The sequence below is a fragment of the Colossoma macropomum genome, unplaced genomic scaffold (genome assembly GCF_904425465.1).
Source record: "Colossoma macropomum unplaced genomic scaffold, Colossoma_macropomum, whole genome shotgun sequence".
Taxonomy (NCBI): Eukaryota; Metazoa; Chordata; class Actinopteri; order Characiformes; family Serrasalmidae; genus Colossoma; species Colossoma macropomum.
This window is the reverse complement of record NW_023494791.1, coordinates 12,252,213-12,278,826: the sequence shown is the minus strand read 5'-3', so window position 1 is coordinate 12,278,826 and position 26,614 is coordinate 12,252,213. Positions and strand designations below refer to the sequence as shown.

Sequence of the window (26,614 nt, the reverse complement as noted above, 5' to 3'; positions counted from 1 at the left end):
CAGGGGTGGGATGACATCTTGTGGGAGCAGGACTTAAACTGAAATATGTCATGCAGACACATATTTCTGACATTACTTTAACTCTGATTATCTGCTTTTCAACTGACATAAAGCATCAGGTTAGTATGAGCGCCTGAGTGCGTGGCTGCAGACCTTGACGTCTACTCCCGGGATGTAAAAGACTGTGGTCTCGATGTCGCTGCTTTTGCTCTGCAGGGAAGAGGGCACTCTTTTAGCACTCAGCATGTTGGAGCTAGAGGTGAAGCTGGGCTGCAGTTTCCGTTTCTTTGGGGGAGAATCTTGATCCAGACTCCGCGAGCTCCGATCACAACTCCTACAGGGAGGAGAGAGCACCACACATACACAAATCTGATTATGTGCCCGTTACAGCAGGTACACACTAAGGATGGACTGTTGGTGATGACTGTGAGGTTGAACTGTATGTGTGAGTGAATCTGTATGAGTGGCCAGGGATGAACCGTTACCTGCGCGTTGCGAGCTCCTCGTGCTCCGGCGGCTGAGTGCTAGGATGTAACACACACTTTCCACTGTCAATCTCCACACGCACATCCAGCTCAAAGTCAATGTTCCGCTCGGTGGGTGGTGTTAAAGCTCCACGCTGAGGAGTGGTCGGCCATCGCTCGCTAAATAACGCAGCCAATCCTGAGGACTTTTTCTGAGATGATCTGAGAAACACAGACACATGCGGTCAGTCATGGAGAGCATGTATGAGGGTGTCTTGAGTCTTCATATGACCACACAACGCGAACAGGCAAGCTGGAGTGTAAATATACATCTATGTATGTATGTGGTCCAAACTTGCAGTGTACAACAAAGCTGGATTCACGTATTCTCTATTGAGTAGTTCTAAACGGACCGGACACTGCAGTGACCACTTTTACGCCAATTCTAAATAGGTTGGACTAACACAAGCTAATTCAACACTAGTAAATAAAGTTAAAACATTTTTACTTTGTTGAGGTGGAATTGTAATAGCAGATTAAGATTAGCCCATTTTAGTACAATATGCTGGATCAACAAAATTGCCTTACTTTTATAGAACACTATTTAATTAATTATGTGGAAATTCTTTCCAAAATTCAATTTAGTTCAGGTAAAGAATGTTTTTCTTTAGTGCAACTGACAGTATGCTACAAATGCAGTGTATAGAGACTAGGTTGGAAAACAATGGAGCATTCCTTTAATCTTGCACTCAACTCAGAATTGGCTCTGTAACTGAATCCAGTTGCACTTGCAGTTCTATTTCACTGATTGTGTGTAAACTGAATATTGTGTGTGGTGCTTACAATGGCCGGCGGTAGAAGCTTGGTACTCTCTCGCGGTCAAATTCTTCATCCTTATCTGAGTCCTCTGACGAGGAGGTGGACAGGTCATCACGGCGACTGTCATCAGGCTGGAAGGGAATGCTTGGTGAGAAGACTTCAGGCGTAGCGGGCGCACTGAACACTGAGCATGATGGGAAATGGCGAGCAGGATCGTCAACGGTGACAGACAATAAGTCCATCTCTGTCTCCTCCGGGAACTTCAACAACCAGCAAGAGTCAACAGTCAGAGCATCCATCTACTCAACCACCCAACTATCTATAACTGTCTATGACTCTGTCTATGACTCTGTCTATGACTCTGTCTATGACTCTGTCTATGACTCTGTCTATGACTCTGTCTATGACTCTGTCTATGACTCTGTCTATCCTACAGTCTTTGGGAATTTTGCCATGTCTTTTCACTGATCCAACTGTTACCTTAAGATCTCTCAAGGAGACAAAGCCATATATTCTCCATCTACAAGGTTCTGAGGTTATAAAAAGCTAAAGCTATCTATTACAGTTTTTAACCCAATCATAAAAAGTGCTAAAAAGGGCACAGGACAAAAGAACCACTTTTTGTTCTCTAAAGAATATTTCAATTGATTTTTTTTATAGGATACCTTTTGTAAATGGGATGCATGAAGAAACCTTCTAAAGTTTGAAGAACCTCTATATAATGTAAAGGTTCTAGGAAGAACCCTGAAATTGGTATACAACTATCTGAAGGTTCTTTAAACCTTTAAAAGGTTCTTCACATTCACAAATCTCTTTCAAACATGGACGTTTAGGGAAGCAAAAGTGGTTCTTCTAAGGCAGGGGTATCCAATCTTAAATGCAAAGTGAAAGTTTTTTTAGAAAGTGGCTGAAAGTTTTCATTCTAACAAAGGAGGAGCTTATATCTATAACTATTATTGATAACTATAACGTGGTCCAGTTTGTTTGGAGTGAAAACCTGTGGCCACAACAGCCCTTTGCGGATAAGACTGGACACCCCTGTTCTATGGCATCACTCGAGTCCTTTGTAGCACCTTCTCCCCATTAAAGTAAAAATAATGTACCCATTTCCTCCCCATTTCCTCATTAATCTCATCAAACCCATAGGTTCCTCATCGAAACTCATTCACGTAGTCCTAACTTTACCAACTAAATGCTCATGGTAACCAAATCTGTTGACCAGCTGCTTTTAACCAGTTAGTACTTTGGAGAGAGTAGTTCTCTTTTTTCCCCAATACATGCATGTATCCAAAACCCAACGGAGGAGAGAGGGAGGAGAGATGAAGCAATGAAAGAACAGATGAAAAGGAAGCTACAGTGAATGTCAACAGTGTGGAAATACAACGGACAGAAACCCGGTTCCAGAGCTGTAGACAAAACAGTCAACCAGAAAAACGCCCACAGGATGACGAGCAGGCTGGTAGTGTGTATTTGAGAGAGAGAGAGGAAGACCATCACATTTCAGCTTCAGTGTGGCCATGACAGGACACGCAGGAGTGAAACTGATCCAGTGGAAAACCAGAGGCCAGGACAGAGAGGTGCGGCAGCTCTATTCGTGCTCTGTAGCCATCTTTGATTGGGTTTTGAAATGGCAGATTTGGTTATCCAGAAATACAGTGATTTTCATAAAGTGATTTTCACATTTGGGCTGTACCTTGAAGATAGAATCGGCTGGACTCTGTGGGGGTGGGAGTGGAGTTTGTAGGGTGTCCAGCGGCACACTACTCATCTTAAACATAAATACATGTATGAAAAACCCATCCAAATATGATAGAGGACTGTTCCAGTGTGTGTGTGCGCATGTGCAGGAAAGGTTCTAACAGCAGAAGAATAAGGAACCTCAACTGACATGACACATACTGGACACAGCAAGAGAATACTCTCACAGATAAACAGAGACCAAAGCAGCTAGAAACATCTGTATGTGTGTTCGTGTGTGCATGAGTGCTTGTGTGTCTAAATATTCCTCTATGACTACATGTAAGACATGAACAGAAATGTATATATGGTATATAGAAACAAACATGAAACAAAGTGCAACAGAGTTGAACAAGAATAAATACAACAATGCATAAAATAAAGAAAGTTATAAAGTAACACACACATACCCATACATGCCTCCATACATACATCTATACATACTTTACATAGGTCAATGAAAATAGGGGACTTCAAAATGATAATTTTAGAAATTCTAAATTTAAAAATTATTAAAAAGGATATGATGTGCACTTTTTTTATCTACAAGAATCTATTCAGTGTGTTGATACTTGGTTCCTAGCTGTTACGACAGTATAAATTTATTTGTGTACAGTGTAATCTATTTTACAGCCCAGAAAACGTCAGGTAGAACAACCACACATTAAGTAAAATATTATATTTTCAAAGTATTATATATTATATTTTCAACATTATACTTTTTCAATTAAATATACACTGATATAATTATACCACATTTTCATGGTTTTCTGAGGGCCACACCACCTGACTTGGTAAACAGAACCAGCCTAACACTCAAAATTCTTTTTTTAATACTTAATAAAAGGGCTTTTGACCTTGGTGTTGCACTATGAAGGTTACTTGGGGTCTTTAAACATTAAAACATGCCAAACTATGTCACTAAATTATCTTCTTCATTGTTCATTTAATCTGCATTCATGGTTGAACAGTTGCACCACCTGACATTTTTAGATTCTGGGAGGAATTTCGATTCACTGAAAATCTATGTCCATAAAGGAGGTATTATAGAGTAATGTATTTATTAAATAATGTAATAGGAAACTTTGGACTGAGGCACACACACAAAAAAAAATGCACGTTATGTCATTGACCCACATACACACAAGCACACATCACACACAAACTACCGTGTCAATGTTGAAGGTAACTCTTGGTCCTGGAGATGCGGCATCCACTTTAATGTCTGGAAGGTCATCCATTTCTCCCAGTCTGGAACTAACAGTACAAACACATGCACAGGCACACAAATGAATTTAGAACATATAGAATCAAATCAACTCAGCAGTTACATTACTCATTACAGTTTGTACCTCTGTCTCTCGATCCTCTTCATGGGTGGTCTGCCAGCTGCAGAGATGCTCTTTGACCTGTTGTAGCTGGGCTTATAGCCAAGACCCCATTTATCCTTCAGAGATGCCGCCTGAAACACACCATGGTTGTAGTTTGTATTCTGAGAGCACACAGTCAGGGTAAAGGACTTCACTGAGCACTGGTAAAGGCCTCTTTACCCTCATACTGGACCGGCGGAGTTTCTTGCGCACATCACGGCGAATATCATTTACAGCAACCGACTCCAGTTGCTGGTACCTCTGGATTTCCTGATTTATAGTTCCCTCACTCGCTCCCAGTTTTCTGACACAGAAAGAGACAGAGAGAGCGAAAGAAAGAGAAAGAGAAAGGGGGGAGGAGTGCACAAGAGTGAGAGTGCGAAAGAGATGGCAAGAGAAGAAAAGAGTGAGACAGAAAAAAGATAAAGCACAAGAGCAAGAGGGAGAAACGGTTAAAAGAAGTGGGGGGAAAGAGTGTAAAAGTGAGAAAAAAACAGTGCAAGAGTGAAAGTGCAAATGAGAGAGAGAGAGAGAGAGAGAGAGAGAGAGAGAGAGAGAGAGAGAAGGAGACAGAGAAAAGACAGAGAGAGAACATAACAGTAAATGACAAATAAATAAGAAAAAAAAGGAAAAGTGCAAAAGTGAGAAAGAAAAAAAGAAAAAGAGGTCGGAAAAAGAGTAAGAACCAGAGAGTACAAGAAAGAAAGAGAGAGTGCAAGAGTGAGAGTAAATAGAGAGACAGAGAGAGAGAGAGATGGAGAGAGAAAACTCAGACACTAATCCATCAAGTTAGCCTGTGGGCTTGACTTATTGATCCTGCAGATGTCTTACTTGAGGTCATCAATGACTTTGGCTTGCTCATTGAGCTCTCTGATGTCCACTAGACGTTTGGTGAATTTACGTCCCCGGGCATCGATGATCTGATTACCCATTACCACCTGCCTGCGCGGGTCAATGGACTCCTGGATAAGGGAGAAGAAAGTCAATATATAGTCATTATTAAAACATGCAGCCCCACCACCTGCGTACACACACAAACAGCAACCCCAAAAATCATAAACCCCAGGCAGAATGCTGTGCTCCAATTGAATTGCAGTGCATGCCAAAGGAGCGTTTTTCACACGCTTTTTACACCATAGTGAAAATAATCAAACAGCAGCCCATTTCACACACACTGATTACTGAAGCACTTTCCATCCTCACACACGCTCACACAGAAACATACCCTTTTGGCCCTTGGGGATTGGGGGAAAGGGGTACTGAAATGAGATTGGTCACCCATTTCTCATAGTGAGAAGAATCAGACAGCAGACAATGAGCAAGAGGTTCCAGAAAAGTTCAAGCTGCCCCTACAACTCCACCACTGACAGGACACCACTAATCATGTCCATTCTGTTTCATCTCAGCCACTGACTTCGAGTATAACTAAAGCAGAATTGATTACAAACCAAAGTGCAAAAAATATTACATACCGGAACAATCACAAGTTAATGTTTTACATGCGTTTTTGATTAGGGCTAAGTGATTTGGGCAACATATCTGATTACATATCTAATCCTAAAGATCTGGTGTTGGTAGGTTAAATTTCCTATTTTAAACCTTTTGGCAATGTTGAATAATGTAAGATATCATTAAAATTAAAGATCTTGTGATTTTGAAATTGCATTCGATATAAAAACAATTAATTGTTCAGCCCTATGTTGATCAGGTTCAATTTAGTTTCACACAGTTTTTCACCCAAGGTCAACGCAGATGCAAAGAAAGGAGTTTCAAAGAGATCAAGAGAGAGAGGGAGAGACACGAAGACAGGCTTAACTCTGAAGTACATACACAGCCCCAGGACAGGGGTCTTGGGTGTCTAGTTCTTTGTGCACTGGCAGAAGGAGGCAGTCGAACGCTTCTCGATTTGGAGCGAGTGATCGAGGACGCGGCAGAAACATCCCGATATTCTGAGTGTGTGGAGGGTGAGCGAGGGGGCAGTGTGGGGCTAAGGCCCAGAATGCTGTTCACCAGCCGCTTCCTGAATGAGACTCTGGGGCTCAGGTCCCCTTCCACACACTGTAAACAACGGCCACACATACAGCTAGCCAAACACTTTCACAAACATCTAGCATGTACATACCTTCCACAGGGCACACAATACTGAAGCACTAAAACAATTACTCCATTTAATTCTATACACTGACATACATAGACAAAAAAAGAGGTCAAACAACTGATACTGAAACTCTTAAAGGAATACTCAAGCATTGAGGTGACAGAATGCAACAGCTACCCCATTTAAGGTAAAACAGAAAATCAGATCAAAAAGCTGGCCAATAAAAAAATCTGACGTGAAACAACATTTGGCATTGTTTTTGCTGGGTGTCTCAAAAGTAAGGAAACACCCATATAAAATGAAAACGGTTTGGCAGACAGTGATCCAATTTTAGAAATCAGGAAACGTTTCATGTTGGCGACATGGCCTAACAGGTTTCTCCCTTCCCCCACAGGTTATGATTAAAATTGGATCACCGTCTGCCAAACCATTTTCATTTTATAAGGGTGTTTTTTTTACTTTTGAGACACCCTGTATATATAAATATTTTGTGACAAGAACAGAAAACCCTTTGACTCAGAATTCTATGGGCTGGTGTTGAAACTTGAAATTTGGCTGAAAAATGCTGGAGTATTCCTTTCACAAAAATTAATGGTCACAAAAACACAGACAGGCGTCCAGCAACACAATCTCTATGGCTAAAGAGCTGGTGTATGACAGAGAGCACTGACCATGTGTATAGTGGGGGACATGCCGTCACTCTCATCCTCATCTGACAGATCTGCCATGTTTTCTGAGTTCAGGTCGGTGATGTCGTCTATGTCCTCTTCACCCGTCAGTGAGGTGAGTGTGTTACCCAGGGCATTGAGACGCTTGCCAATGTTGGGGTCCATGTGCACGTCTATCCCGCACATCTTCCATAGAACGTTCAGGGTCCACGTGCCTGCACTGCTGCTCTCTGTACGATAGACATACTGTTTGCACTCATAGTCACACCAACAATGAGAAACACTGACGCTGATTAAAATACAAGGACATACACACACATACCTGCAGAGGCTTGGCCTGTAGTTCTTGAGCAAACTTCATATGTGCCATCAGGGACAACACCTGAGAAAAACAGATCTTGTTTACACTTAACCCAATTACACAGGCTAAGCTCACATCAAGCCTTATTGTTCAGATGTAATGTTGCTGTCAAAGTTTGTAATTGTAGGTCACCCAGATCTGTTGTAAGTGTGAACTTGTGCCCTTGGCAGTTTTTTTTTTTCAATCAAATTAGCCATTGCTCACATGCTGCAGACACTGAAGGATGACAGTGATGTTCACATGTTCAGTGAAGTGTGAAAGCATCAGAAAAACAGGGTCCATATTCAGCAGGAGTGCTGATCTAGAATCAGTATTTGTGAAAATTACCATCATAAATACGGAGGAATCTGATCCAACATCAGTCCTACATTGTGAATACCAACTCTGGTGTTGTCTGAAATGGCTGCCTGTAGCCATGATGTTTTGTTCATTTGAATAGCCTACAGTAATTCACACAGTACTATAAAAAAAATCACATTAGCAAGCTCAATCTTAAAGAACATGTGAATGCGGTTTGAGCAGGTTGAGAGAAGTTTTATGGATGTATTTAAAGAAATATTTGGGGTAGCTATTGACTTCTAGTGTTTTTTAACAACATTAGCCTTGTAGCTCCAATTTAAAACTGGCTGATCAACTAAATCTATGGCAAGTGAAAAAAGCTCTGAATTTAACTTGCATTTAATAGACTTTAGTGATGCTTATTGAAGCATTACTCACAGGCATTCATAACCAGGTCTCCTCTGACCTCAGGCTTCCAGTCGTCCCATGTGGTCTCGAATCCCTCGGCGAAGCGGATACAAAAGTTCTTGAAATGTCCTTTACTGACCAGGGATTCAGACGAGCAGGCCGTGATCAGAGTGCTCTCTATGGTCAGTACCAGTGCGGAGCCCGTGTCAAAATCCAAACTGTGATTGGCCTAAGAGAGAACAGGAGAGAGAAACAAAGCATTTTCTATATATATGAACGGTTCAACTGTTGAGTCTTGTAAGCTGCGCTTGGGTGGAGACAGGTACTTCAGGCTTGTTTAATCAATTACTGCAGCAGAAGCTTAAAGCAAAAGGCTTTGTGTGAAAAACTGATCGGACTGGACTGTAACCTGAGAGGCACCGGTGATAGGTAGGCAGATGCCCAGGTCGTTGACTGTGAGCTGCAGGAAGAGAGTGCTGAAGGCTTGGACGCTGGTCTGCTGGATTGCTGGTAGTTTGTCCACTACCTCTTTAGTGGCCACATGGATGTCCGAATTTAACGCAAGCCGCTGCTCCTTCCAGTTATCATAGGCTGCCTTATAGTTGAGCCAGAAGAGAACAGCTGAAACACACATACACAGACACAGTTAATAATAAACAAATACATATATACAGTATACATGCATTCACAGACTTCCCTGATACAGCAATAGTTTACCTCGGTCAAACGCCACTGGTTGGGCAAATACTATTGGCCGGTTGAGTGTGATAAGGACAGCCTCTTTATCAGAGCAGCTACTGATCTCCTCTTGAAGGGCATTGCGCAAGCCAATGCGAGTGCGGAAATATGCAACCTGATGGAAATCTGATCCTGCCTCCTCATAGACCTATTGCAATAAGATTTTTTTTTTTTAAGTAAACAGCCTCTATTAATTACATGTACACAAAAGACAGTGTGTGTGCAAAAACATACCTGGTGTTTGACGATTTGTCCTAGTGCGAGGTTCAGATCCACTTGGCATTTCCCAAAAAGCTTCAGATAGCTGCTTCCTGTTGGCGTGGCCTTACACTGAATACGATTGGACAGCTCCAGCTCAATCAACCCGGTCTCAAAGCGAACAGCTCTCATAGATGGAGTTGTGGCGGTCATCTGAATGCCCTACAATTAGACACAAATTATCCTTTTTAAATTATGTGGTTTAAATAGAAAACCATATTAGGAAATTCTGCCTTAATTAAATTATTTGCATTTATAATACACAATATTGGGCTGAAGGAATGTCAGTGTGGTTTAGTTCAATCAGGGCTATGAAGTAAAATAAAACATCACCACAACGACTTTTACTTTTCACAAATTATAAAGTTTTACAAACAGAAAAGTTCCCATTTTAGAAAAAAACTAAGCACCTTGAACAAGAGATTCAGAGAGTAGAGTAGGATTTTAGGTTTGTCTCCATCAGTTGACACATCATGTTCGTTCCACAAGGGGATGGGCTGCTCTACCCCTACACACAACCACATTAACATAAAGCTGAGTAAGCATCATAAAACTGCAAACTGCAAAACACTCATACACTGAGATTTAATTGTAGTCAATTATCGATTAATTGCAGTATTCATGATAAAACACTCATCAGCATCACTTAATGGTTCCCAGGCTTGCATACCCGAGACTTTCTGGATGACCTCATTGACCTCCTTCATGAAGACCTTCTGGAGGAAGACCAAGTGGTTCAGAAGATCTGTGGTCAGGTTGTGTTCAAATGACCCAATCTGAAAGGGACAAATCAAAAACCATGTTTAATCACAATCCTCAATTTAGCCATATGTAAAACATAAATTAAACAACTATAAATGTGACTACAAAACACTGAAGCTGTTAAGGGAATTCATTCACCTCAGCCACGCAGCGCAGGTAGTTGCCCTGGAGATAGCTGCCATGCTTGGTAGGCATGTCATCAGGGGCCCAGGGGGTATCACTGTGGCCTTCGTGCTCCTGGATAATATACTCTCCAGACATGATGACCTGCGGCAGGGTCAGGCTGGCTGAGGGAGGCACGGCTGACACGTCCACTGGAGACACCTTGGACTGGAAGCACAGCTTATGATTGGGGAGCTCGAACGTGAACCTTGTCTGGGCACCTGCAAAACAAGACATTCATTTGACACTCACTCCCTTGATCTCTGGCACAGCTACGATTTGTAGCAGTAAACAACACTCCACGTTCAGTGTGCCACAGACTCAAAGGTGTCAACCCACACGGTTTGCCCACATAAAATATGTTTTTTTGTTGCAACTTTGGAGGTATGCAGCCTTATAAGGCTGAGGTACAGGAATAGTTTCCCTATTAACCTTGGCCAGTTAATCAAAACACAGAATTTACTTCTACTTTGTCTATGACATCCACCTGAAGCATTTATGCGTGGGGGAAAAAGAAATTAAGAACCCATCCACACGCCGCCATCCCAGGGCCTAAGCAGTTTCCTGCAGAAAACTCTACATCTTTATTTTGTAAGGTTCCAAAGGAAGTACCAGTCATTCCATGGCTCTTCATTCTGCCCATCTTGTACTCTGCCTTGAGAGACGGCAGAAGGGCGGCACCAATAGTGATCCCATCTAGCATGGCGCTGAACTTCAGAACAATTGGTTTCTTCTCCAACCCTTCAGGCAGCTGTGGAAACTCATTGGCCTCCACTGGCGTTTGATTAACGCTTGAGGCCTTATCAGATGGCTGTGGAGTAGGCGTCTCTTCTCTGTTTGGGGGTGGACTAAAATAAAGAGACCCCAGTTAGTATCAGCAATAGCATGCAAATAACAAATGCGAAGAATGTAAGTAGACAAGCTAGACTTTTACACTGGTCTTATTAATCAAATTCAGTGCTCTTACATGTAAAAGAAAAACAGAGGTTTTAAGAAAATATTTTGGCCTCACGGATTAGAAGGCTGGCGGATGAGGTCTGAGATCTGTTTGGAGAGTTGATGGGAGCTGCGGACCATCATGCTATGCAGGGTTGCAGGGTGTTGTGGGATATTGATCATGATGGCACCCACTTTAAATACTGCAGCATTATTGGTCTTCAGCCCACGCTGGGCACTGTACAGAGCCTGAGACTTAGCAATGTTACACTTCACCACCGTCCTACAACACACACAGTCATTTACATTACAATAGTTATGACAAAACTTAAATGAAATGCATACAAACGCACATATGACTGAATGGCAACTAGCTTTTCAAGCTCTAGGATTTGTTTGCCAGCAAGAAACTAAAGAGCCAATGAGGAAAGAAGGATGGGATGAGAACATAGAAGCGTTTCACAGTTCCACATAAAATGCCAAACAGTCCTATGGTACATGATGAAGAAGAAAGCACATTGTGGGTCAGATCTATAGAGGGTTTAGCAAACCATTTGATCACTAACAAATCACTCCACAATGAGATGTACTGAGAAAGTGCTAAAACCATAAATAAACCCAACCCAGAGCTAAAATGAACCAAAGGCCTAAGGCCAGAGGTTCTCAACTGCTAGAGTCCTGCCTGGAAATGGCCCCAAATAGCTGTTTCCATGGGTTGAGCCATCTCATATAGTATACCATACAATCACTTACCAATTCTGAGCTCTCTATCTCTCTCTCCATTAATCTCCATTAAGACTCTGCAATAATGTCAATTTCTCTATCTCTTCTGTCTTTTGATAAAAACATAATGGCTTTAAGCTATTGATAAATTAACCAACTCTTTGCAAGACCCTTTTTCATATTAATTAAAACTGGTACTTATGAACTGATCTATGAACTTTGGTTCTTTTTCTACTGCAGGTTCCTCAAACCACTGATCTTTTTCCTATATGTAAAATAAGTGTTTGGAAACCTTTTTACCCATTTTTGTTGAAAGTCCCACTACACACTGCAAGATCACAGACAGGCCTCACAAGGTGAATTACTAACAGCATGATGACTTTTAGTGGAGCACAATATGAAGTAAGGCAATGACTGTAAAAAGCCCCAGACAAACAATAGGGAGAGAGGTCTGTTCCACTGTGGAATAAATATCAGAGATGTCTTATAAATTGTAATTCTATAGTGTAACTAGTGTCTATTCTGAACACTAAGGAAACATTAAGTTATATGAAATACTGAGGAATATGAAACAATTACAGAGGAAAATTGAACATACAGAAACTCTTGCTTGGCTGTGCTGGTAGGGGAGGTTGGGAAATCCTCCAGTCTGCCAGCGAGAGAGACATAAAAACAGAGAAAAGAGAGAAAACAGAACATGACAAAGAAAGAAAGCAAGAAAGAAAGAAAGAAAGAAGTAAAGTAAGAAGCAAAGAAAGAAAAACAAAGAAGTAAAGAAACAAGTAAAAAAAGAAAGAAATAAAGAAAGAGAGATATGTGAGTTCAAATAATTAAAAAAAATAGCCAAGGTGTTTCCTAGATCAGTCTGAAATCTGAAAAATGTTAGAGAAAAAAGAAGAAAACAAAAAGAAAAGAAAAAACACCTGAAAACAAGCAAAAGCTTTACATATGTCAGAATCAAATGAAACAAAATCAAAATAACTTTCAATATAACCCAAAAAGTTTGTTTTTATTACATTGCTTAATAAAAGTAGTTATAGTAGGTTGCAACGAGTAAGGTGTTAAAAGTTATTCAATACAGATTAGAACAGCTTAAAAGTAGAGAAGTTCAAAAGTAAAGGATATGAGCTATAAATGTTAGCAATTGAGTTGTTCAAAGTTTTAGGGCTTAGGTAAAAACGCAGAAGGAAGAATCTGTAAGGCTGGGGTTGAGAGTAGATACTGACTGAATGTTTGGTGTAATTCCCTCCAAAAGCACAATGTTCACTCCACCAATGTGGGCCGATGCACACGTCTCAGTCATCTTCTGATGAAGAATATCTACGAAAAGCAAAACATGTTAATGTGTGTATGATCACTATAGAGTTTGTAAGTGCAGCAGTGTTTTGGTGGGCATTACCCTTCATTTTCTCCTTCAGCGTGAAGCTGCCGTGTATTTTCTTTAGTTCTGCCTCCATGGTCAGTCCTCCAATGTCTGCTTCTAGATGTGTACGGTTCACCATGCCCACACCAAACACTATCAGAGTCACATGCTGAGGCTCAGAGCTCACCAAGCTCCGTCTACGCCCTGGCCGGCTTGGCGGAGACTCTGCCTCAGACTCAAACACCAACCTGCAGGGAGGTTCTGCAGGACTTCGCCCACCCTCTGCCAAAAACAAAGAGGAAATTAAAAACAAGAAAAGCTGACGAGATTTGTGATTTTAATCTGCCTTCTGAGCAAAAAATTTCTGCAATTCATCAGACTTGGAGTTCTTTCAGTAATGGCAGTCCTGTTCGAATCGACCTCACAGTAATGTTACTACAAAACCTGGTAAAAGACCTCTGTTGTTTTGATGACAGAGAGTAGAAGCTGCTAAAATTGAGATCTTGCACAGTTCTTTTATTCTCACTTCAAAACAAGAGTGTTGTAATCTAAAAAAGCAGCCCTGTTGGGTGTCAATTATAAAGTTAAATGGGCCCACTTTACTAGCCTAATGCTAGTGTATCTGGTATGAACTGGAAGTTTGTTTTTGTTGTTTGTTTGGATGCATTTAATTCAAATCTTGCTGAAGATTTGAATTAAATGCATCCAAACAAATGCTGAAGTGAATATCAGGCCTGTAAAGTTTTGATCCAGGCTACCTGAGGTAATGTGGGGAAATTCCAGATCAGCCAGTCGAATTCCTTACAAATTACATTATTGGACTGCCCCTGGTAAAACTAATCTATACGGATTATCCATAAAAACTATTCCATACAGTGGCAGCTAATAAAAGGTGTAACAGTTTAACCAGCGTGGGCAGTCACAGAAGTGTCTCACTCACCTGAGAGCGCATTGTCATGGCTTTTCTCCAAGATGCCTGTGGGGTCAGAAATGAGCGAGTAGAAGTTGAGCAGCTTGTACATGTTCTGCCAGCACTCGGCTGACGGCTCGCTCTGCTCAGACACCGTGATGGAGTCCGAGTCGTCCATCTGGATGGTCATATGATCCGCCACGTCCCGCGAGCCCTTGCGTGACACTTTGGATGTCCGTCTCTCTGACCTGCCCAGCGAGCTCCTGCCCCGCGGCTCCCGGTTGCGGGTCAGCGTGTCCAGGCCCGGCCCAGCAGCAGCCCGCTTGCTCTTCTGCGTGCTGAGGCGAGGGGCACCGTTCAGGCTGCCACGGGAGCTGCGGCTAAAGTCTGAGGAGCGGAACTCGCGGTACGGTCGAGCCTTGAAGGTGGGAGTGGGCGAAGCGGAGCCAGCAGTGTAGCGACTGAGCTTGATGTCTGTCTGCGTGGCCTTGATGTCATCGATCATGGTGCTGAACTGGTGGATGAGGCGCACCAGGGCCATGTCCACATGCTGGCGGATGGCTTGGCAGGCCAGTGTGAAGTGGCAGTGTACACTGGCCTGCGGACGCCGGCTCAGCTCATGAAAGGAGAGAGCGCTGGCTGACGGTGGTGATGACATGCATTTCTCCAGGATCACTGCATTCAGACTGAATGTTTCAATCATCAGCGCTGGCTTGAACTCCAGCGGTGGGAGATTCACCATGCCCTGCCTGTGACACATACAAAGACTCAACACATTACAATGCTTCTGTGCTTGCTCACTGCCCTAGTTTTCACATGCTGAATGTCTGTTATCTTGAACCGTTAATTGAATATTCTTTTCTATTATTTGATACATTATTGGTTTCTCAATGATATAGAGGCATCCCTGCTCTGCACATACAGTGTTTTCCCTGCTTACATACTATGTTTATGACAATTGGAAACTTAGACTTTAGACTCTGAGCTTAATACTTCCAACCTCATTGACAAAAATTCACATATCTTCAGCTGTTTGATCTCAGAAAAGGATGGAGGATCTCAGTAATTCAGCTCTTACTTGACTGCTGTGGGAGGAGGCTATGTAGGCAAAGTAAGCTATGGCAATTCGCCGTTAACAGTGCCAATAACATGAAAGTGCAGAGTTTGATTAAAAATCCTGTACAGAATGACAAACTTGCAACTATCTAAGTTTCTCTTTCTGTATTTAGCACAATCATGCACAAATAGCATATCATACACAAAAATGAAAACCTCAAAAGGCTGCCTTAAATGCTTAAATGCAGCATCAATGCCGATACTGGTATCAAGTATCAAGCTGGTACCCTGCTCATGTACTCATACTCATAAAAATTCACCCATACCAACACTCCAATACTAGCTGATACCATATGACCTAAGTCAAGTAATTTTTTAAACATTAAAAAAAAACAACTGCTTCCACAGTGGAGACATGCATGCCAGCTAAATGACGGAGAAAAAAGTCAACATTTGTTACCAAAGTCCATATATGCTGATTTTACTCTGTTTGATTGAAACAGCAAGGTATAAACACTGATTTTTAAAAGTGTTTTGGTACAACGGGCTGTAGAGAGACCGTGTACATCCACGCCTGTCTTTCAGCTTCAGTGCAGTGTTAACAGCGCTGCTCAGTTTCTTAGCCTGTTTGCTCAGTACTCAGTACGCAGTGTATTATTTTGAACAAAACAGCGTTATTTGAAACGCAGGCTGCGTTTCACCTAGCATGGACGGAGCGTTTTCATACAGTGTGAGTCACCAAAGAAAAAGATTGCTAAAAATCATGTGTATGTCTGGGTTTAGAGGACATTAGCTACAGCTCAACCAGCCAAACTAAAGACTTCAGATGTAAAAGCTCCTTGTATGCATGCTACAGAGACTGATGTTGAAAGAGACAGATGAGGAGCATCAAAACTATGAGTCATGCTTTACTTACAGCTGTACAGTAGCACTTCTCTGATGTGTAACAAAAACCCAGTCTTGATCAAAGGTAACTAATGTATCATAGCTGGCTATGGACATCAGTATGCCGACTGAGAAAAAGGAGGTGAGCTACTACCTTCGGGCTCGTTTGTTCTTCCTGTCTTTGCTGGTGTCTGAGTCAACAATGTCGGCCCTCAGACACTCCAGAGTGCCGCTGAAAGACAGGTGCTCCCCGAAGTACATCTTATAACTGAGGGACTGAGGAGTGTCCTGAGACTGAATCCCCATGTGACTCAGTAGAGGCTTAAACACCACCTACACACAAACACAAAGAGCTGCGGTCACAGTATCATAAGAGGAGTACTGTGTTTCCAGTGTTGCATACACAGTATACAGTCTAAAAAATTATTTATTTACTCACAAAAACCTTCTCATGAAAGAGTAAGTAGAAAGGGACAGTAAGACAGAGATTAAAGGAACAGGGCAGTGAAAAATCTAGTTAAGTTTGATATCTGACGTTCATCATTTTATACAAGGAGATCCTAGGCTAACACTGCAAACAAACACTTAACTTACACTCACCAAATTCACTTGATTTACACTATCACCAAATTCATCTCAAAAACCTAGCAAAAATCTATGTATACAATTTTAAGAAAAAAAGGGTACAGATAGACCTTTAACATTTAAGCTAAAACTGGAGCTACATTATCATCCGCATAATGTCCTGCTTTGTAGTTCTACTCCACTTTCAAACTGGACACCCATCTTGGCTGATGAAAATTGAGTAAATTTGTTTTTTGCCAAGCTCTTTCATTGAAGAGCATGTATGTGTAGGTGCATGTATGTGTATGTTACTTGTGCATCAGCTAGTTGCACAGCCGCAGGGCAGAGGTTGGTCTCATCTTGCTCAAGCAGGTCATCTTGGCTGGTGCTGTGTTGGGAGTGTGTGTGCTGAGAGTGTGTGTCCATTGTGTTCTGATCACTCGACAGAACTGTGTTAAAGTCTGACGCTGAGGGAATGGTCGGGAGCACGCCTAGAAAGAGACAACATATTTATCAGTACTGTACTGCTAAGTATTGTAGTGCCACATTTTTATTTCATCCACACTAATCTCTCAAACAGACACAAGTACACACCTCCAGTCTGCAGGCTGTTGTGCTGAGAGCGGTTGAGGGGAGACTCTTGCACATTGCCCCCTTGGCGGTTTCCAACAGCGATGGACATCCAGTTGTAGAAGCTGACGGACGATGGCTCAGACAGGAGCGGATGCTCCGTCAGCATGTCTGTACCCAGGCTGTTGCCTAGGCAACACACAAAAATATTAGATTTTGAAAAGTATAGAACCTTTGCTGGCACTTGGTAAAATACATTGTTACATTCTATCTTACTTTCAAGTCTCCATCTGAAAGATAGGTATGTACCTGTGCGTGTCAGAGAGCTGCTCTTGGCTGCTGTTTGTTCACTAGTGCGAGGAGGTGTGGCTTCTAGCAGGTTATGCAGGCTGGGAAAGCTTCCCGTCAAGTAGCTTAGCAACGACTCCTTTCGTGGACTATGATTGGACTGTAGCCCTGTCCGACTCACATGAGCTGGCGAATCAGCTGCTGTGTCTCCACTTGTGTAGCTCAAGGACTGATAAGGATGCGAACCCTGACCAAACACACATTCAACACCAAAATCAACTGATTTAGAAGTTACTGATACAAAAAATGCAAAACTAATAATGATTAGCACTGTCACATACCTTGATCTTGAGACCCGACTCACTGTGGGTGTGAGATTTAGACAGCTTCCTCATGATCTCAACGCCACTTACAGGAGCAGAGGTTCCAGTGGGAGCTTGTCGACTGCAAACACCCTCCAACAGCATTGTGTGTTCACTAACAGTGCCTAAACAAAAAATAATAAGAAATGTACAACACACAGCACGAAAAAAAACATCAAACATGCAAACTGCTCAAGGAAAGATTTTACAGTGTTTGCTCTACATCTGTCCAAACTCGACTCTCCCGTTCAGACATTATTTCCTAAATATGTATCAGGCTGAGGTGAGGTTTAAATTTCACGTTCGGATTGTTGCAGCGCAATTCACACTATTAACAGATTTTACTTCGGATTTACCCTGCTTTAGTTTTTCTCTTTAATTAAAGGCTGGATTTGGGTTCAGACAGAAATTCCAGCCCCAAATAAAGCCCCTGTGCGTAAGCGTTGCCTAAAATGGAAAAGCACAGTGATTTTCAACCTGTGGCCCGCGACCCCCAAGTGTACCACAATAGTACTACTAAGGGGCCCACTGGTACTCTTTATTGATTGTTTGTTTGTTTTTTAAAACCACAACACTCCATTATGACATAAAGACATTTCACCAAACTTATTATTTTAAATATGAAATTACAGTTTTGATAATTATTGGCAAAAATAAAGCTCAAAATCAAGCTCAGTGATGGGTCCGGCAAAATGCACAACTGATGTAACAGACGAAGCTAGCTAGTTATGTTTATATTTTCAGTGCGAGTAAATGTAAAAACATTTCTTTTTTTGATAATATGGAATTCTTCCATCATGGATAAATGGCTACAAACATACAACATGCTATTCAGTGGAATACATCAATTTGCATTTGAAATATTTAGGCCAGTTAAATCTTTCTTCATGGGCCGTGAAAGCTTCTGAAGTCGGTGTCGGTCGCAAGTTGCAGATATGGGAATAGCATATGGACTCCTTAACTCCTTAACAGCCATCTTTGCAATGCCACCAGGCAGTTATTTTCAGACATACAAAACCAGGCTCCTATCTCTCTGAATAAGGAGAGACCAAAAAACTCGAAAGTGACAGCCAAATTACTGTTTAACAAACATATTTGAAATCACCAAAAAAAAAAAAGAAAAATAAGACAAAATCCTTGTAAATATAGTTTGCAGCGTTTGGCTCAATAACGCACAAAAATCATGTTTTTTGGGTTGTGCCGCAGATCTCCACGAGGTGGGGCTTTCCCCGATCATGCCACAATATCCTCAATGATTCTCCGCTTGTGGCATAACCAGTGAGCTGACGGTCTCTTTTTCTTCAAGGGCGGGATTTTCTCCACAAACAGACGCCATGTTTAGCCTTACAAGTGCTCCTATTCATATTTTAACTAGTGACTGGTCTCCTCCCTTATAACATCTCTGGTAAGCTTCTTTTCATATATATATTTGGATTCCTATCATTAAACAGTAATTTATGAGGAACCATATAAAGTAGTTAAAGTATATATATATATATATATATAATATATATATATATATATATATATATATATATATGTGTGTGTGTGTGTGTGTGTGTGTGTGCAAGAATAGCAATGAGAAGTAAAGAGAAAAAGTACGTGTCTTACCTGCATCAAACTCAATTTCAACACCATCAGCACTGGTGTCACTCTGAAGGGCAGCTCCGCTGTCCACACCGAGGCCAGGGTCAGGATCCGTGAGGGCAGGCTCTTTAGGTTTTGGCAGCTGATTGGGTCGTAGCAGACCAACTGCCTTAAAGCCCTGGGTGACAACGATGAACTTCATCCACTGACGAGCAAGTGCAACCAAACCCTTTTTCAGTGTTACCAGGGCAGGCAGGCCATCATTCTAATGGAGGAAAAGTGGAAAAGTCAAAATGCACAAACGAATATAAACACAGACATACACACAATGCACAGTACCATCTACTGTCTTACCATGGTAGCCTCCTCTATAATGCTGTAGTCAGCTTGTTGAAGGTAGCGGTGTAAAATATTACAAAGTAAACAGGATGGGTTCTCGTGAAGATACCGTGCTCGCTTTGTCACACGGTTATACTTGCTCCGGAATGGAATGTGAATGCTCTTCTTCTGTTATAATAAAGCACACATGCATATTAGATCAGTGGTACCCCTTAATGTCACTTACAATATACATCTTAAAAGTGCTTTTCTGACCTCCAGTGCCTCTGTCATGATGCAGCCCATGACTGCGCACACCCGCAGTGTGGCCTCCATGTCCAGTTTCTGAAGTGAGGATTTCAGTTGGTCAATGGGCACCAGCCACGCACCAACAGCAGGAGTGGCAGTGCTTAACAGATTGAGCTGCCTGCAAAAACAAAACCAAAACAGAAATGCATTTCGATACAGTAAGTTCAGTGACTTTGTTGGGGGTCTACTTTACACATCTACTTTACTTTATGATTTCCTGTGCGTGTATATATACCTGGACATGGTCTGCGCTTGAGATCGTATGTTGGTTGGAGCAGCAAAACTGAACCAGATCTCCTTTATAGTGAGCTTCATACTGCTGGAGTCGGGCGGAGGGGGCAATAAGGGGAGGTCCTTCTTCAAGTCATCAGACTCCACCCCTTCATCCTGAATACACCAGCATTAGCAGTCAGTTAGAAAGGAGATAATAGAGAAGGCCAAATAAAAGACAAACCACGTGTGTCAGTACCTGCTCGTCAGAGTCGGAGTTGTTGTTGGGTTCAGAGGCAGGGCTATGAGCATCATTAGGCAGGTTGTCGTCAGATACATCAGTGCTGTAGCCACTTCCGGTCTGAGAGCCACTAGAGCCATTAGATTTAGAAACACCGCCTCTACCACCAGTGTCCGTTCCTCCCATCACTCCAAATGCACTGTAGAGTACCGCCCCTGACTGACGCCCCCCTGGGAAAATAAATCAAGCATGCACTCAATTATCTAACAACTATCTGATAACAATAATAATAATAATAATAATCATCATAATTAATGATAATGAATTTAATTAAATCTAATGATCAACACTGAAACTGAAATGTAATTAAGTTCACATACCTTTGACCGTAAGGTTCTCAATCCCACACTCAAACATGATCCAGCCCCATTTCTCAGGGCTCGCCACAGAGCGGGCAGGGTCAGAGGCATGGTCTGGGACGTGATCCGTGCTGATTGATGCCCTCAGTCTCATCCACCAAGGCAAAATCATCTGTCTCCTCCAAGCTGAAAAGAACCTTGGACTTCTCAAATGGAATGGCAGTTATAGCACAGGCTCCCAGGTCTGCAACACACCCAATCCAAGCACACAACACTTCTGTTAAATCACTTAAAAATGTGTTAAGTTATTAAATCATATGAATTTTTGGTCAAGTTAATTGTGCTTAAATAAGCACGGTGTTGGGTTGTGTGCTTGTACCTGATGAATCAAGGCCACGCAACTGGCTATGTATGCGGTGGATGTTGAGTCTGGCTGCTATTTCTTTGCCCTTCTCTATCCCTGCGTTTGAACGCAGAGATCCACTGGACTGAGGAGCCATCTTGGAAGCAGATGAGAACTTCTCCATCATTACAGAGGGCTTCTCTGTGTCCTCCACTATTCCCCTGTACATTACAAACACCACATAAACATCCACTTTTGACTCTGACCACATACACACATCTTAAGAAGAGTCCTTGCCTTCACTTAAAGGAATACTCCAGCATAACCTGTCTGCAGTATCTGTGTCGTAGAGCTGATCATCAAAGAAATTAAAGGGGAATTCCACCAATTTTTCAACAACATTATCGCACTACAATCATTGAGATGTAATTCAGATTGGTCTGGTGTGAAACCTAATGCTAATATCTTTACAACCGTGGTGATAGGAACCTGGGCTTGTGATGTCTACAGTGGAAATATAATCATTTTATTTTTTATTCATGTATATAACTTTGTCAGGGAGCTTTTAGAGGCTTTAAACTCTTAAGATGTCTAGTTCCTGTCATGACCACAGGGAACTCAGTAAGTTTCTCTGAAAAAGACCATTTCACATCAAACCACTCTGAATGACTTTGTTTACATCTTTATCATTTAATTATGCAGAAATTAAGGGTATTTCAGATCAAGTTTACAGGAAGACATAGCAAAATTATTTTTCACAGTAACTGACTATGCTACAGCTGAGGGAAGATACAGATTAGGTTGAAAAAAACGTTCGGAAGATTCCTTTAAAAACACAATCGTGCTGCACAATCAACATACGAGTAGAAAGAAAATGACTAAATTAAAAAGGAAAGACAGTGGTTACGGATGCATAGGTTTTATGTTACCGGTTCATTCGGAGCTGAGTAGCAATTCTGTCAAAGCAGAGGGCCACAAGAGAGACATGTGTGACACTCTTATTAGAGGGAGAGCCCTCCTCTACCGAAGCCTGCAGCACACACAGATTCACCTGCAAACACCCACAGAGACAAACAGAATCGAATCAAAAAGTCAATCAATACCATTTCGCTCAGTCTCTTTCTCTCTTATAGAAACCTACCTTTGGGATAGTAACATTGGCTTGCAGGCCCTTTATTTTCACATTATCAGGTTTGACAGACAGGTCAGTCTGTCCATGAGGTGTATTCAGGGATCCAGGAGTGGTGCCCTCAGTTTTAGAGATTTTATGCTCAGGCTTTGCAGTGCTCTACAACACACACACACACACACACACACACACACATACAATGAATTACATACAACGTTTTCATCCTCCATCTAACTATAGCACAGCTATGCCTATCTTTCACATGTTTATGGAAGTGCCAGTGAGAGTGTCCAGGTTTACTCACAGACTCCGTCACAGTAGACTTGCTGATCTGGTAAGCTTCATTCAGCACTCTGCCATGCAGGTCATCCAGGATGGAAGCTGGGTGGCGAATACTGGCAAAGTGCACCATGGACTCAATGTACCTACAACACAACATAGCACATGAATATATGGCTTATATTCTGCAAACAATTAAGCTTGTTTCATAGAATTAAGTTGCCAGTATACTTCAAAAGACAAAAGAACTGAAAAAATGAACCACTGAACATAATGTCGTGAGTATACTTAGAAACAACTCTTGTCTATCTCTTTGCACCACTAGAAGCCCACTTTGTGCTGTGGATCAATCACAGCCAGAGGGAGGTGTCAGAAAAAAGATGCAGTTATAAGGAGCCAAGTATTTGTCAGGATGTCATGAGTCAGGATATACTTTGCTTCAAAACAATGCTTTCATTTGAAGTATGCTGCCAGCAACTCTAAGGGTCTGTATATGGGCCTATAAAACAATTCACAACTTAGTTTGACAGTAGATACTGAATAATTCATAGCAGTTATTAAATAATTCATAGCAGATATTGAATAATTCATAGCAGGTACCATATAAGTCATAGTAGACAATGAGTAAGTCATTGAAGAGTGAAGTGAACAATGCATAGTAGATACTGAATAATTCATTGTGGATACTGAATAATTCATTGTGGATACTGAATAATTCATATCAGTTACTGAATAATTAATAGTTGATACTGAAGTCTTAAGATGAAAATTAATAATCAGTGTGCAGTTTGTGGAGTTAAGGGTAACCAATATATTACTGACCTGTCTAGTGCTTCAGCCACCAGAGGGGTAAGCACAACATTGACTGCTCCTTTTACTTCTACGATAGCAGTGGTCCTAGTCTGGGCCAGCGGCTGATCCACTGTCCAGTCTTCTGTTGTTGTGTCTTCATCTGTGTTTTCCATTGCCCGCTTGTCAAGGGGTGTATAGGGAGTGCTACACATACACAGAAACAGTTGTAAGTGCTAAATTAAAAATGAGCATGTTGATCAATGCAGATAACAGGGCATTTTCACGCTACCTGCTTAAATCTCCCATGAGCTGAACCCCTCTGTCTAATAGAGAGCTTGCAGACAGACCTGCTTTCACCATCTGCAGAAGAGCAGAGAAATATATAACTATTCATTAACACACAGTTACGTATGATTTTAAACTAGAACACACACACACACACACACACGAACCTTGAAAGCAGGAATAGACAACTGATCAAAGGATGCAGAGCTTTCTTCACTAGTGGGTGTATCCAGGTCAAGAGGCCGGTGCAGAGACGACTTAGACGTCCTCTTATTGGTTGGCTGCTTGACTGCCCAGTTTGACACATGGTAATGAGCTAGATAATTATGGTAGCAAGCCATTAGGTGGGGCTGTGCTGTTAATAGGCCAGGCTCCACCCTCTCTGTTTCTACAGAACCCTCTTCTTCCAATCCCAGCGCAGACACAAAAGATGCCTGTGAAGTGTGGCTTGGCAGTGGAGGTGGGCGGGTCTCTGTGATTGACAGTGGTCCTTCCACACTGTGATATATTGAGGTGCGGCTGTGTTCGATATGGGGCTGTCCTTGTTGTCTCCGCCTCCGTTTCCTTCCAGGGTAAGTGCCTGGCCCCTCATCACTGCTAATTGGTTCAAAGTCCTCATTGGCACTGAAGTAGGCTTCACTATCAGCGACAGACATGGAGGAGTCCACCGAGCGATACTGATGGAAAGTGCTGGAATCTGCTGACGGAGTGAAAGGGAAAGAGCCGTAGCTTCGTCTCTGTCGTGGCGAGTCCAAAACATTCTCATCACTACGAGACACTTCACTGCTAAACTGCACACCTGCGGGGGGTGGGGCCTTTTCTGCGAAGACAGCAGCTGATAGGCTTTTGGTGCTACCAAGGCGAGCTGATTGCACAGAGGACTGGCGCTTGAGGGGAGAGCGGAGAGGAGAACGCATTGGTGGGCCTTCAGGGACAGGCCCATCAGTGGTCACACTCATTAACCTGTATACACATGCAAAAATATAGTGTGGTCAAAAACATACAAGTGGTCAATTTCAATATTTCCACAAACATTTGTACAGAAACTCACTCTGCACAAGGGGAGGGGCTCTCTCGCTCGGCAGCCAAAAGAGGCAGCGCAGCACTTGAAGAGGAGTTTTCCTCCGATGAAGAGGCAGAGCTGTGAGAACGCTGAGGTACCTGTAGACTCAGGTGCTGTCCACGTCTCTCCACATCAGTCATCGGAGCAGGAGAACATGTATCCCTACGCACGCCCACACCTTTAGCTGCAAGAAAATACATCTAAAACATGCATCTACACTAGGCAGTTTTGTGTGAGGGAAAAAACATTTCAAAATTTCAAGGCCAGACTGAAATAGAGAACATACTTTCAGGAAGTTTAGGTGGTTCCTTGGTGACTATCCACTCCCCAGGTTGCAACAGTGATTGGCCGTAGCTCATGTCACTCTCAGCACTGCCACTCGAGAAGGCAGAGCTCGATGAGGGAGTGATTTCTTCCAATCGGAAAAAATCCAAACCACCAGCTGAGCCCCCAAAAAACCGGCATCCACCTAAACATCCACATCGGTTCCTGCTGCGCTTATACTTCTCCTCTGGCCACAAGAACCACAACCTGATAGGCACACATACAATTATTTTTTACAGAAACATACATGTGCCTTTGATATCTAGCATGTGAGTATATGACATTTATTGTTTCAAAGTGCACTTACCTCTTTGTTTGCATGTCATGGAGCTCCAAGAAGTGTCTCTGTACCTCATATTTGGCTGGATGGTCAGCAGCCAAAGCAACATCAGCAGTGATGAGGTTAAAAGTCACAGAACCAGCCTCGAGCCAATTGGATCGTCGCAGAAGCGGCGGAGGAAGGCCGAGCCTTGCCACCTCCTGCTGCTCAATAAACTGAGCAATAACAACATCCTGGAGGACAGCGCTTATGCCTTCCCCTACTGCAGCTGTGTGCAGATTGCAGGTAGCCAACCGAAATGAACCCGTCTAAGGGGGACACAAACACTGACATTTAGTGTGAATCTTATGAAAGTCACTTCAACATTAGCAAAAAAGCCCCAGCCTCATGCTTTCTTTCAGCAATATAAAAATGAGCAGTGGCAAACCATGACTATCAGAGCTAGACCTTCAATTTTTGGCCATAAATATTAAAATGCAGTCAAAAACAAGGAGCTAGCACTTCTATGGGATTCAAGTAGTATGTTAGTGCTAAGCTAGTGGTGATTCACAAATATTTTTGGTCATTCTAGACAATTTCAACATGTAAAAGAAGTTCTGTATTTTATTTGAAGAACAGACATATTAACATACATTTTACTTTGTAGCAGTTTCTCACAAAACTGGTCCCACCCATTGGAAATCAAAATGTGGCTGATTTTGCTGTCAGTTTCTAATTATGTTAGTTGTTAATCTGATACATTAGGCCTTCAGCTCTGCTCATGAAGTCCTAACCAATGGTTAATTTTCCACTAGGTGTTTAAAAATGTAACCCTTTTGTTTCCAACCAAAATTTAACATTAAAATAAGAGTATTAATAAAATATTTGCAAAGTTTAAATACAACAAGCACAATGATTATATGAAATAAAAACTTAATAGGCCTAGAAGGCCCCGAGGTTCCCCATCAGTAATGGGATAGTTCATGTAGGCAACAATGTGCAACATAAACTCACATGCCACCCAGCTTGGACGAGATACAGACATTTGGATATAAAAGGCAGGCTATGTTTGCTTTGTGGCATTTGTTTTTTATGTGGTATTTGCTCAAGTGAGCAAAATAATCGATTTTTAAATAGTTCTGGCTAACTTATTCTGATCAGTGCATGGCAGAAGCAAGCTGATGTGCACCAAAAGAGCACTGTAGTCTCCTAGCCTCTAGTCACAATAGGGTTTAATTACAGAATTTCATTAAAAACACTTTTTTTCTTCAATCTGAGATATTAGTTTAGGGTGGTTTTAGTTTTACTGAACTCTGTGTTGTCATCCCGAAAAGA

General features: G+C 42.0%; 1 protein-coding gene across 1 annotated transcript in view; it reads right to left on the bottom strand.

Moving 5' to 3' along the window:
• The window catches only part of kiaa1109 (KIAA1109 ortholog), a 53,452-nt gene that overhangs the window by 12,722 nt on the left and 14,116 nt on the right, over nt 1-26,614 (bottom strand). Inside the window, 46 exon segments of the mRNA XM_036573915.1 lie at nt 154-334; nt 486-686; nt 1,308-1,543; nt 2,977-3,051; nt 4,190-4,277; nt 4,373-4,482; nt 4,571-4,694; nt 5,222-5,352; nt 6,221-6,448; nt 7,160-7,386; nt 7,479-7,538; nt 8,235-8,433; nt 8,614-8,825; nt 8,922-9,090; nt 9,177-9,362; nt 9,611-9,708; nt 9,871-9,976; nt 10,101-10,345; nt 10,737-10,972; nt 11,137-11,343; nt 12,382-12,432; nt 13,010-13,103; nt 13,183-13,428; nt 14,087-14,805; nt 16,152-16,330; nt 16,874-17,052; nt 17,156-17,320; nt 17,441-17,666; nt 17,761-17,906; nt 19,393-19,633; nt 19,723-19,875; nt 19,963-20,113; nt 20,231-20,382; nt 20,465-20,676; nt 20,827-20,947; nt 20,949-21,049; nt 21,185-21,369; nt 22,078-22,199; nt 22,290-22,436; nt 22,582-22,702; nt 23,379-23,552; nt 23,638-23,708; nt 23,801-24,596; nt 24,685-24,880; nt 24,983-25,227; nt 25,328-25,608. Coding sequence (XP_036429808.1) covers nt 154-334; nt 486-686; nt 1,308-1,543; nt 2,977-3,051; nt 4,190-4,277; nt 4,373-4,482; nt 4,571-4,694; nt 5,222-5,352; nt 6,221-6,448; nt 7,160-7,386; nt 7,479-7,538; nt 8,235-8,433; nt 8,614-8,825; nt 8,922-9,090; nt 9,177-9,362; nt 9,611-9,708; nt 9,871-9,976; nt 10,101-10,345; nt 10,737-10,972; nt 11,137-11,343; nt 12,382-12,432; nt 13,010-13,103; nt 13,183-13,428; nt 14,087-14,805; nt 16,152-16,330; nt 16,874-17,052; nt 17,156-17,320; nt 17,441-17,666; nt 17,761-17,906; nt 19,393-19,633; nt 19,723-19,875; nt 19,963-20,113; nt 20,231-20,382; nt 20,465-20,676; nt 20,827-20,947; nt 20,949-21,049; nt 21,185-21,369; nt 22,078-22,199; nt 22,290-22,436; nt 22,582-22,702; nt 23,379-23,552; nt 23,638-23,708; nt 23,801-24,596; nt 24,685-24,880; nt 24,983-25,227; nt 25,328-25,608 — 8,793 coding nt within the window.